The sequence below is a fragment of the Hyposmocoma kahamanoa genome, unplaced genomic scaffold, assembly GCF_003589595.1.
Source record: "Hyposmocoma kahamanoa isolate Upper Pololo Valley unplaced genomic scaffold, ASM358959v1 192, whole genome shotgun sequence".
Lineage (NCBI taxonomy): Eukaryota > Metazoa > Arthropoda > Insecta > Lepidoptera > Cosmopterigidae > Hyposmocoma > Hyposmocoma kahamanoa.
In genome coordinates this window covers 905,444-918,060 of record NW_020653719.1, presented here as the reverse complement: position 1 = coordinate 918,060, position 12,617 = coordinate 905,444, and the positions used below count along the sequence as shown (strand labels likewise).

Here is a 12,617-nt window from a genome sequence, read left to right as displayed (position 1 = left end):
TGCCATTAGTCGTATTTCCAGTGCTTGTGTTGCCAGTGCAATGCTGACTTGAGCATTGAATAGAGTTCTATAATACGACCCCTTCGGGTCGTATTCTAGAACACGGAACTGTACTCAATGCTCAAGTCAGGATTTGAGCAGACTTGAGTATGATTTCAAGCACTGGAAATACAACCGTAATGGCAAGGATTTGAGTATGATTTCTAGTGCTTTAAATCATACTCACATTCTGACTTGAGCAGACTTGAGTGTGATTTCAAGCACTGGAAATACGACCCTAATGGCAAGGACTGGAGTATGATTTTCAGTACTTTAAATCATACTCAAGTCCTGACTTGAGTTCTGGAATACGACCCTAAATCTTTCTTTGATTTATTTATTTGATTTCTTTATTCTCTAAATAAAAATGAGACCTAGGATGGTAGCATAATACTTAGAATAATAACGCTTAGAATAATAGTTTCATGTCAAACGAACTGTCACAAGTGAGGCAAAAATCAAATTCATGTAGGCTAGTTTAAGTAGTAGGTTCATTTTCGGTTTTAGTGAATATTTATATAAAACTACAAGTTGAAACGCGTTACTTCCTTGTGGAATGTGATGTTAGTATCTATTTTATGTTTGTCCGACGTATTTTTATACTCATTTACCGCATATTTCGTTATTTTTAGCTAAAATTCTTGAGCTGTTCGCGGTGCAAGTTGACTTTGAGCACTGAAGGCCCGCGCGCTCGTGTCAATTTGCCTCACTTAGCGTGTGCGGACTAGGTTTCTATGCGTTATTATTCTACAGCGTAATAGATTATATGCTACCATCTTTTGTTTTATTCATAACTATTTATATTTATAGAAATAAATTTCTTCCAAAGTTATATTAATTGAAATTACCTAAAAGATTTCAAGTTGTACATCATATTTTTTAAATTACTTCCTGTTTTTCATCCTGGTTATTTACATACTACATACATACCACGGATTTAGTGTACACATACATAGTCCATGGTACGTACTCCGTCTACGATACATACAATATGTTTGACAATTGAAATAATTTACGTAAAATGGAAAGGTTTTATTGGAGTCTGATGTTGTGTGGGTGTTTTGATTTGATTTTTCAATATTTTTCCTAAATTAAAAACAAAAAATCTATCAAAATGTCGCTAAAAAACTTTGTGGATAATAATTCCTGTGTTTTCTCTATATTTGCATGTATTTCACTGACTTTCTTTTATGTTGCGAGCCTGTATGTCTGGAGGTCAAAATTGAGCAGGTAAAATTTTCTTAGTATTACGTTTATAAATTTTATTCTGAATTGATTTTTAATACAGACACTATATAACTGCCCCACGGAATGAATGTAGGTTTGTAAAGCATATAATAAAAGTGAATTTTACGAAGCTACTTGCAATAAATATTCTTTTTTTCAGGGATCATCCTTCAACAATTAAAAGAAGATTCTTCAGTGTTTCATGCATGATGTTGTTAGCACCATTCTTCAGCCAGTATTTCTTTACGGAGACCACGCTCAGTAAAAGCGATATTTATGAACAAATGGGCTTAAGAACAGCTGGTTTTTTTGCAGCTTCTACTTTGCCCTTATTGTTAACGGCTGTTTTGTTTTTGGGTCCTTTGACAATGCAGTTTTTTTCCGGACTATGGAAGTTGTATTCAGGTATTTCCTTTTATTTCGTTATCAAAAATTCTCATTTATGAAACCTTAGTAAAGTCTGTCTTTTTTGAAGACAGAATAAAATGACAGTTCATTGCTCCTAAGTGTTGCCTACTTGCGAGTAGCCAGTGATTGCAGTTGATAAGTATTCTATTGACTAGTGACATTGACTTACAATTATATGGACGTCGGGTCCGCGCTAAAAAGTGTCCGCACTTGTAAGGCGCTAAAATCGTATACAGAGCGCCAAACTCCGCTTTAGTCTTCATTTGTTCGACTGACAGCGTGATACTGCGATGACATTACAATTTAAATTTCGAATAGGTTGACTTGGGACATTTTTTTCGTGGTTTTTGTATTAGACCCGTCGTCCATTTATTTGTAAGTCAATGACTAGTGAGTAAATATTTGTCACGCTTATGGAATAAATAACCAAACTTTATTTGAATCATCCTCAACCTGTTATTCATCCAATTACTGAGCACAAGTTCATTTAGTTGTCAATTTTTGTAAGTTCATACATATATGTACTGTATTTAGAACTATGTTTGTGAAAAATACAAAGAGGAGACATATTTTACAGTTTTTCATTTTAATTCAATGTAGATAATCAAATCCGGCTAGATTTCTAGTTAAAATGTATATGAATAAAAATTTGTGTCGGTGGTAGTAGGTCAACTGTCAAAATAGGAATATAGAAGGCAATAACACAATTAGTAAGTAATACTTAGAACTTTAATTAAATAATTCAGTCAATTTTATCAAAATTTTATCTTTCATAATCTATAGATAAAACTATCGACAAACTACATAACTGTTTAAAATTTCATGAACACTGGCAATCCCACAAATGTCATTTTACTCTGTCTTCAAAAAGACATTATAATAACAAAACAAATATTCTGGGTCGTATTCTAGAACTCTACTCAATGCTCAAGTCAGGACTTGAGTATGATTCAAAGCTCTAGAAATGATACTCAAGCCCTTGCCATTAGGGTCGTATTTCCAGTGCTTGAAATCATACTCAAATCTGCTCACCCTATGCGTCGTATTCCAGAACTCTACTCAATGCTCAAGTCAGGATTTGAGAACAATATGACCCTAATGGTAAGGGCTTGAGTATGATTTCTAGTGCTTTGAATCATACTCAAGTCCTGACTTGAGCATTGAGTGCAGTTCTAGAATACAACCCATAGTTTCACATCCCTCATGGAAGAGTGGCATAAATCGAATTTTGTTGTGTTTTTTTTCTCTAATGGATTGTTAACTTTCTCTGATTTGTGTAAATGATATTTACGGACATACAGCAAAAAAAATACTTATCATTTTTGAATGTGATAAAAAAAACTGGCAAATGTCAGTGTGTGATGTTACTATTACAATTTACCCGCTAACCTAACCTTATTACTATTATTATTAGTAGGGTGACCTTATTTGGGACCTATGCAGCCCCTCATCACTGTGACCATTAACCGATCTATTGTGATCACCACTAATTACAGTTCGGAGCCAAGGCCAACATTAAAGAATTGAAAGACTTTCCTGGCTCTGACAGCTTCTATGTCCTCTGGGTTTGGTGTGTGCGTTCCCAGAATGGAACTTCGAATGCCCGAAGTAACCTAATCTTACCAGTAGTTCTGATATAGTTTTGGAATAATATAAATTTGTTAGAAAATATTCGAAAATGTTTAAACGTGTTTGTGTTGCAGCCAAAGCAATGTTTATAAATAATAAAATAAAAAGCAGCGCCAATGTAGTAAAAATGACTTGGAATATTATAAACAGTGAAACTGGAAGGGTCAAACCTCGTAACTTAGATTTTCAACTAAGATTTAATGACAAAATTGTAAACACAGACGCAGAAGTTGCTAAAATATTTGAAAATTTTTTTACTGACATTCCAATTTTGACTACTAAGTCGTTAAATTCATCTCCCACCGCCGCTGAATCCTTACTAAAAGAAAATAATGCAGTTAGTATCACTAATTTAAGGTTCCGTCATGTATTTCCAAACGATATTGTTAAAGCCTTTAAGTCTATAAACATAAAAAATACTGCTGATCTTGATGGTCTTTCAGTCAGAGTAATTAGTTCTATAGTTGATTGTATTGCGCCTTATTTAGCCTGTGTCTTTAATAAATGTGTTGATGATGGTGTCTTTCCTGACCTCATGAAGCAAAATAAAGTTATTCCACTTTTCAAATCTGGTAGTATTTCTGACCCCACCAATTTCATCAATATCAATACTACCAACTCTCAGTAAAATATTTGAAAAAATTATTCTAAATCAGATGTGTGCACATTTTTATAGTAATAACTTAATGTCTCCTAAACAATTTGGTTTCACTCGGGGTCGCTCTACAACCGATGCTGGTGTCGAGTTGATTAATCATATATTTGATGCATGGGAAGTCTCATACGACGCTATTGGTGTATTCTGTGACCTTTCCAAAGCTTTTGATTGTGTGCACCATGACACACTGGTCAGGAAACTTCGCCATTATGGTCTGGCGGGACGTGATCTAGACCTTCTAAAATCGTATTTGCGTGGTAGGGTACAGAGGGTCGATGTTAACGGTACGAGATCGTCAGGATCTGCAATTAGCATGGGTGTCCCTCAAGGTTCAATTCTAGGCCCATTTTTATTTTTAGTTTATATTAATGACTTACCTAGCCTTATGGAGGGTATAAAACATGAGAAAGTATTGTTTGCTGATGATACTTCCTTATTATTTAAAGTTAAAAGGCACCAATGTTCCTACGACGATGTGAACAATGCTATATCTAAAGTAATTGATTGGTTTGCTGTTAATAACCTACTTCTTAATGAGAAAAAAACAAATTGTGTGAAATTTACATTACCCAATGTTAGAGAGACGGTTACAAACATTGTAGTTAGAAACGAAAAATTGAATCTTGTGGATACAGTTGTATTTCTAGGTATAACGTTAGATGCTAAATTGCAATGGGGTCCCCATATAAGTAAGTTATCAAAACGGCTCGGCTCTGCAGTGTACGCGATTAAAAAAATAAGGAAACTTTCAGACGTCGAAACCGCTAGATTGGTTTACTTCAGTTACTTTCACAGTCTAATGACATACGGCATTTTGCTTTGGGGTAATGCCGCCGATATCAATAGAATCTTTGTCCTGCAGAAACGTGCAGTTAGGGCAATTTATAATCTGGGCCCCAAAGTATCTTTGAGAGATAAGTTTAAGGAAATTAACATTCTTACACTAGCCTCACAGTACATTTATGAAAATGTAATTTATGTTAAAAGGAATTGTAATTTATTTATGAAAAATAGTGACAGACATAACATTAATACGAGGAATAGAAATAAACTAGCGTTTCTTGATAGTCGTCTTCACAAAGTCAAAAAATCATTTAAGGGGCAATGTATACGCTTCTATAACAAGATTCCAGTTGATATACAAAATTTGCCTTTCACGAGGCTTAAAACTATAGTGAAACAAAAACTTTATACTAAAGGTTATTATACAACTTCTGGGTACTTGGATGACAAAAATCCGTGGTAGTAACCCGTTTAGCTCATGGAGGTAGTCTCGATCTCTGATGTTTCAAATAAAAAAAAAATATTGTAAATGTTATTTACAAAGAGCAACCCCTAGAGTTTCTTGCTCATTCTTCTCAGGGGAATCTGCCTTACGAATGAGCGGTAGAGTTAAACTACTGTGACGATTTCAAGTGTAATAATGTTTACCTATGAAATAAAGATTATTTTGAATTTGAATTTGAATATGTTATAGAATAAATCATAACACAAGATAAGTCTTGTCCCTACATGAAAACAATTTTTAAAACAAAAAAAGGTCTAAGTGAAATAGCTTTGTTAATGTTTTTAAGTATGATGAAAAACAAATTTTAATGTCAATCAGAAACAGTAAGCAACAATGAAATAGGTATTTAAATTTTATTCATAAAATAAAGGTGTAACCTGATCTTTTTGTAATTTGCTATAATTTAGAAAATGTGTAATTGTAATGTAATAAATTTGTCATATAGAGGATGTTTTTGGTTACATTTCAAACTCTATTACATTGACGTATTGCTTTTAATCACGCAGAAGAATCAATTTTAAGACACAATCACACAGACACAAACACACACCCACATAAACACTCACATTTCACATTTATAATTTTAGTTCAAATGTTTCTGCATCTATAACTCGACTTACTCATGTTTTGTATTTGAATTAACTTTAATAATAATTAGTAATTATGCTTTTAGTTATTTGCCCAATTTTATTAAATTGTAACACTTTTTGTTACGCCTGGCTCCTGGGTAATTTATACGTTCTGAATAACTGTCCTTAGCCTAACTGTGGATGTGTGTGTGGTGTGTTGACCTTTATAGTAATCATATATAGTAAATATGGATATTTTAAGTTGAATTAATAAAATTTGGCCATCATGAAAAGTAATAAAAAAGTTAGGCTTGCCTTCCAATTTCAGCTCTTCTGTTTTTCACATATCTTTTACCTATAGTTTAGAGCTTGGTACAGTCAGTTACTGGAAGGTCATGTTTTGTTCTTGGCAGTGACAGTGTGGAACAAGTAACAAAAATAATGAGAAAGGACATATTTTTAACTATGCAATTCTTTACAGAACCAGTATACTGGGTTTCAAGTTGGCAGGATCTTGTATGGGTCCGAAACCACGTGATGGCTCCATTGAGCGAGGAATGGGTATTCAGAGCTTGTATGATGCCTCTTCTCTTGCAGTGCTTGGAACCTATGACTGCCGTTTTTGTTGGACCTTTGCTGTTTGGTATTGGTAAGATAAAATTTTAAATTGAATTTATGGTTTCTGAAAGTGTTTGTTCATTATAATACAAAGACTTTCGACGACCTCCAGCCACTCGACCGAGTGGCTTGAACACCAGTTCCAGGCCGGGTCAATGTAGAAGAACTTTACTACTACTTAGTTACTTACTTTGGGATCAGAGCAACCTGTGTGATGTTGTTTAACATTTATGTATTTATTAAAGACTTTAGTAAACAAGAACAAAATACTAACTAAAAACAAAGTGCAGTGGCATTACAACAGGAGGTCTTATTATGTTATTTGGGTAAATTACAATTAGTTATTTTTGGGAACCACTGTATGTGAGAGCTGTAATTATACTATATAGTATAAATGTTATGCAAATATTGATTTAAATGGTAAAAATTTAAAAGCATTCAGCTCCTTAATAAAAAAATGTTAATTTTTAATTGATTAATTATGTTTAGTACAATGATTAAAAAGTCATGGATAACTTTATATAATTCAATTTTATAGTTGTTGGACATGACTTGATTGTAAATCAGTGTGATATATAATTTTCAGGTGTCCAAGAGTCGTATTCCAGAATCCTACTCAATGCTCAGCTCAGGACTTGAGTATGCCGTCAAACACTGGAAATACGACCCTAATGGCAAGGACTTGAGTATGATTTCCAGTGCTTCAAATCATACTCAAGTCATGACTTGAGCACTGAGTAGAGTTCTGGAATACGACCATAAGTTTAAACATCAAAACATTGTTTAAATCAGCCTTTGTACATATTTTCAACGTTTTTTACACTTTATTTTAACGGCGATTTAGGTACTGTTACTGTTTGCTAGATAAAGAAATCACATAAAAATAACTAACTAACTAAATAACTCTTAATTAATATGGAGTATGAATAAGATGTAGATAGAAACTTAATTCGTTTTCATGGTACAAAAATGTTGTATTGAAATATAGTACATAATTACAAAGACGCCGAAGAACTCTGGTTTATTAAACTAAATTACTTTTGTTTCAGCTCACTTCCATCATATTTTTGAGCAAATGAAAGCTGGAGTCGAATTTAAGACTGCCCTAATGATCTCAAGTAAGTATAGTTATAGTTTGGATGAAAAATTCAATATCTGGTAAATATTGTCGCCCATGGACTGTTCACGCTAGGAATGGGCGTTAGAAATCGTATATAGTTATTGAAACTATATATTGTGGCAATATCGAAAATCCAATATCATATATCTTACAAACTATATATCGGTATTACTCCGCATCGCGTATTTTATAGCGATGCCGAATCAAGCCGAGCGATTACCGATCCACTCGGTCACCAACCACCAACACGAAATCATATATTTTCCAAACTATATACCAATATTGTTTCGTATCAAATTTTCACTAAGTGGATATCAACGCGAAACCCTTTTTTGTGCGTCTTCGAAACTGTATACTAACATTGGCCCGCATTACTCTTGTACAACTATATCCAATAATATATAGTTTCGAAATCTGATTTCGCATATCAGTAACGGCAAAGTATCAACGCAGCGCGCACGCGGGCTGTATCCATGAATATATAGTTTCAGAAAATATATAGGTTCGAAATACGATTTTGAATATTGATATATAGTTTCGATACGATATTCAGATATGTCATCCATTATACTTATATATTATCCATTCCTAGTTCACGCTATCGTGAGTTCGGTAACAAATGTTGCCAATTACTGTTTAGTACGTCAAAGAGTAAATTATATTTTTTTATTATCTGTATGACATAACAGGTCAATTATTTTTTTTATTGTACTTACATATTTGACCTCTTTTACAATAATAAGTATAGTTATTTTTGTGAAAAATTAATGAGTTTTTACTTTTCAGCATTCCAGTTTACTTACACTAGTATATTTGGTGCATATTCTGCGTATTTATTCGTAAGAACAGGTAAGCGTTTTTTATATGAAAAAGCACTTTTTTAATTGACTTTTATGTGTAGCCATGTGTGAACAATTCTTAGTTAATTGAGTTGGAAATAGGAAGTATAGCTTCTAACAAGTATGGCGTACAAGGCCAATATACTATATTATAGAACACTATTTATGCGCCAAGGTACTATATTATAGAACACTATTTCAAAAACACCTTTTCAGGTCACTTTGTGGCACCATTGACAGCACATATGTTCTGCAACCATATGGGATTCCCAAACTTTGGTGAGGTGAGCAGTTACCTTCCTCTGCAAAGGATAGTCATTATATTCAATTTCTTATTAGGGTTCGGTCTTTGGTGTACACTGCTAACACCCTTAACGAGCCCGGACATTTACGATAATAGATTACACTGGGAAACGTGAATTAAATAAAAATACTAAGTGTCAAAACTATCAGAGTAATATTAAATTTGACTCAAAAAGCAACCTTAATTACTAAGTTATTTGATCAAGTATTCACACTTAATACGACTTAAGATCAAACCTACCGTTTAAGGCTCACTTTGTACTGTTGCGACAGGCAGCAGTGGCAGAACGGCGTCTTACTACTCAGCGCCATACTACTAACCACCTATAAATACCTACCTATAATAGTAATACTGTCGTAGAATGGCAGATGCAACCAGAATACAATAATTTAATAGTAAATGGTAGTGTGGCGTTGCAGTGCCGCAGTCATCTATCCCAATTATTTAATTTAATAAGGTCTACATATATTTTTCTAGTTTGTGCCATTTAGCATGCCAGTAAGGGTCATTAACCCTACTTTCATTCCTTAATCACAATTCGACGGCGACCTATCGCCAATTGTTATAAATCTATCGCAATTTTTACACCGTTCAAATAATATAAAAAGCCTTAACTTAACCTTAACTTAAAAACGTATGAAAATAAGGCATATCACTCTGTGAATTTGAGTGTTGTTAATATCAGTATTATTTTTATAATTTACTACATTAAATTATTATTGTATAATGAAAATAAACAACATGAGTTACGTTACAGTAATATACTAGTTCACATTAAAACTAATATTTAAAACTCGGTGCATTTCGGTGCTAGAGATGTATATATAATAATTATTATTATTTAAAAAAATCAATTATTTATTAAAAATAATTTAATATAAATCCAATAAAAATTTAAATACAATGAATAGTGATATCTCTAGCCGGAACTGGTAGCTGTAAAGGTATCTAACTGGGTGACGAAATATCTTGGATTTCTCATAGATGGCGCTACGACTAAAAGTCGTTGAAAAAATCAAATACAAAGATACGACGCAAGCACATAGAAAAATTCGTGAGGTCCGCTGTTTCGTTCCGTGGCTTAGTTGGTATAGCATCTGGCACGGTATGCTAGAAGACGTCGGTTCGAATCCGGCCGGATCGAAGGAATTTTTCTGAGTGCTCGATCTTTGTATTAATAATTATAACAAAATATTTGGTTAATATGTTTCATTACTATCAAATAATTTAAAAGTTTACTACACTCGAGGTCAGCTATATACGTCAAGGTTACTTCTACTATCACGATACATGGGAGAGTATCGTTTTCACAAATAACGTTTACAGTGGTAGGAAGAGGTGAATGATCGCTATTGACATGCTAAATGGCGTTTCGTATAACCAAAAAAACCTAATTTCGACCAACTCGACTATAAGTCTAAGAATTAACGATTTAACCATTGACTTACAAATAAATGGACGACGGGTCTAATACAAAAGTCACGAAAAAAATGTCCCAAGTCAACCTATTTAAACGTAGTGACATGGAAAGGAATATGAAAAAGCTAAAACGTTGAATTAAAATTGTAACGTCATCGCAGTACTGTCTAATTTTGCTTGCTTCGCTGTCAGTCGAACAAACGAAGACTAAAGCGTGAATGACGACGCTCTGTATACGATTTTAACGCCCTATAAGTTCGGACACTTTTTAGCGGGGACCCGACGTCCATATAATTGTAAGTCAATGCATTTAACACCAATTTTTTAATATTAACGTCCAAAGTAATGTAATCATTATGCACATACATAATGATGTTTGTATAATATTTGACTGTATCAATTACGTAAATAATGTTTTTAAGAAATTTTGATAGGGTTCAAACACTATTAATTTTTTTTTTTTAAATTTGCACTATTTCGAAAAATTTGTAGTAGTAGGTGTTATACTCTGTAAGTGCTTATGTCCACATGATCGATAAGCCCAACCAAACAAATTGAAAGCCGTTTCTGAAACCTGTTCTAAAGATTGTACTTTTGATGTTTAGAATGGGTTCTACAATGAACAGGATTTGATATTTCATGTCGAACGTTAGGAATCCAAGGTGTGAAATTATTTTGCCGATCGTCTTTGTAGGCCTTTCTTCAGGTCACACAGTGTGTTAAAAAGGTCTTATTTCGGACCGAAAACCAATTACAAAAAAATGACATAATATAATTCAAAAGATACCTTGTTAGATTCAGTTATAAATAATTTTCAAATTTTCGTTATCCTTTTTTTTTCTTGAAAATTCCGCCGTATTTGGATATTTACTTCATTATTGAGACCTCATATTCTTCACTACCTCACAAAAAACTTCTATGGAGTGACCAGATTCAGTAACCGATTTTAATGGCAAATAGATGTAATTCCAACTTTTTAGGTCGGTTTTTTTAAATAAAAATGTTATAATTATGATAATCATGTATAAACTCTTATTGTAGAGAATACCATAGACTTTTTAGATGTAATTAAAGGTTGGTGTCTCGGAATTATAACGAACTATTTTATAATATACACAGACATTAGAGTTTAAAGTACGAGCCATATTGCAAATTATACCGTTAAGAGAACAAGTCTGCAGGCAAGGAATTCCTCTCCATAACCTTCCGTCAATAACGCTTCCACATCTGAATACTGCTACAACAACTGCCTCCGTGGCCGAACGTTTACCATGTTGGACTACCACGCAGAGGTCCCAAGTTCGATTCCCGGACCGGGAGAAATGTTTGTATGGCCTACATTTATTTCTCTCGTGAGTTTGGGTGTAATTTGTGGTTGTTTATGTGTGTGTCCATGGCACTCGCGATACAGGGTTTCCCTAGTGCGGGTCTATGAGCGTGTGCGCGTTATTATTATACATATATCCACAACATAGGAGGGGAAGCCTCTTCATAGTAAGGTGGCAAGAATCGTCCTTTAAGTTCGTCTCGCATATCTCTGTCCGTTTTTACCTTCTAAGATGTGTTGTTATATGATATTTGTCATCGTTTCCTCAGCTTGCTGTAAATAGTTTCATAGTATTTGTGCTACATAGTGCGGTTTGACTTAATTAACTTGTAAATATGTCGTCTTATAAAGTTGAAATCGTAACAGGGTTTATAGAAACCCATATGTAGTTATGGGGTGTAGTGAAGTGACGTAATATCTCAGCTAGTCAATTGTTTTTATTTATTATTTTTTGTCACAGAACAAATTGATTTGACTGTGAATGTAAGTAAAGTTTTAAAGGCGCCATAGAATAAAAATACTCCACTATTTTTACGACTTTAATAACGAATAAAGATAAATTTTCTAAATTCAAAGTACAATTATGGTAATCGTGTATTTTTGACAGTATTGACTTTATTACTTTACTATTTATTTGTGATATTATAAAAAACTGGAAAACGCTCTTGCAAGTCACATTGTCCTCAATAGGTGTAAGTTTTAAGTCAACGATATCATTGAACATTGGATTATGAGTGAAATAAGAACAGTTACATATTAAGTTAAATGTATGGTTGTGTGAGTTGACAAATGTTACTGTATACTTTGTAGTTGCTTAGATGTTGTACTTTTAACGAAACAATAACAAAATTAAAGTGTTTTGAAAACTTATTTCTTTGACGTTTTATTTATTATAATAATGAAAATGACTATCAGATAAGTTTGCCAAATTACCTATTTTTATTTTAAGGTAAATTACCTATTTTTGTAAGCAATTTTATTGGATAAAGCAAAACATAGACACACTAACAACATAGAGCAGTAATGGAAGTATACTTATTATACTTCAGAATAAACGCGCAACAGACGCGCCATTTATTCCAGGCAACTTTAGCACAGACCAATAAATATCTTCTATTCTAGACGTAATTAATAATAGGGGTTAAAGTATGAAATTGCCGATTTGTACTGAA

At 33.2% G+C, this 12,617-nt stretch overlaps 1 protein-coding gene across 1 annotated transcript; it reads left to right on the top strand.

The window, feature by feature from the left end:
• Positions 1-1,137: 1,137 nt before the first annotated feature.
• On the top strand, positions 1,138-9,323 carry LOC113226703 (CAAX prenyl protease 2). Its single transcript, XM_026459423.1, has 6 exons — positions 1,138-1,269; positions 1,427-1,671; positions 6,300-6,467; positions 7,486-7,554; positions 8,343-8,405; positions 8,612-9,323. The coding sequence occupies exons 1-6, from the start codon at positions 1,154-1,156 to the stop codon at positions 8,812-8,814; spliced, it is 864 nt and encodes a 287-aa protein (XP_026315208.1). The 5' UTR covers positions 1,138-1,153; the 3' UTR covers positions 8,815-9,323.
• The last annotated feature ends 3,294 nt before the right edge of the window (positions 9,324-12,617 follow it).

Coding starts and splice junctions, on each gene's coding strand:
- LOC113226703 (XM_026459423.1), top strand. CDS start 1,154: ATGTCGCTAAAAAACTTTGTGGATAATAATTCCTGTGTTTTCTCTATA. Junction 1,672..6,299: donor ACTATGGAAGTTGTATTCAG/GTATTTCCTTTT, acceptor AATTCTTTACAG/AACCAGTATACTGGGTTTCA. Junction 8,406..8,611: donor GTATTTATTCGTAAGAACAG/GTAAGCGTTTTT, acceptor ACACCTTTTCAG/GTCACTTTGTGGCACCATTG.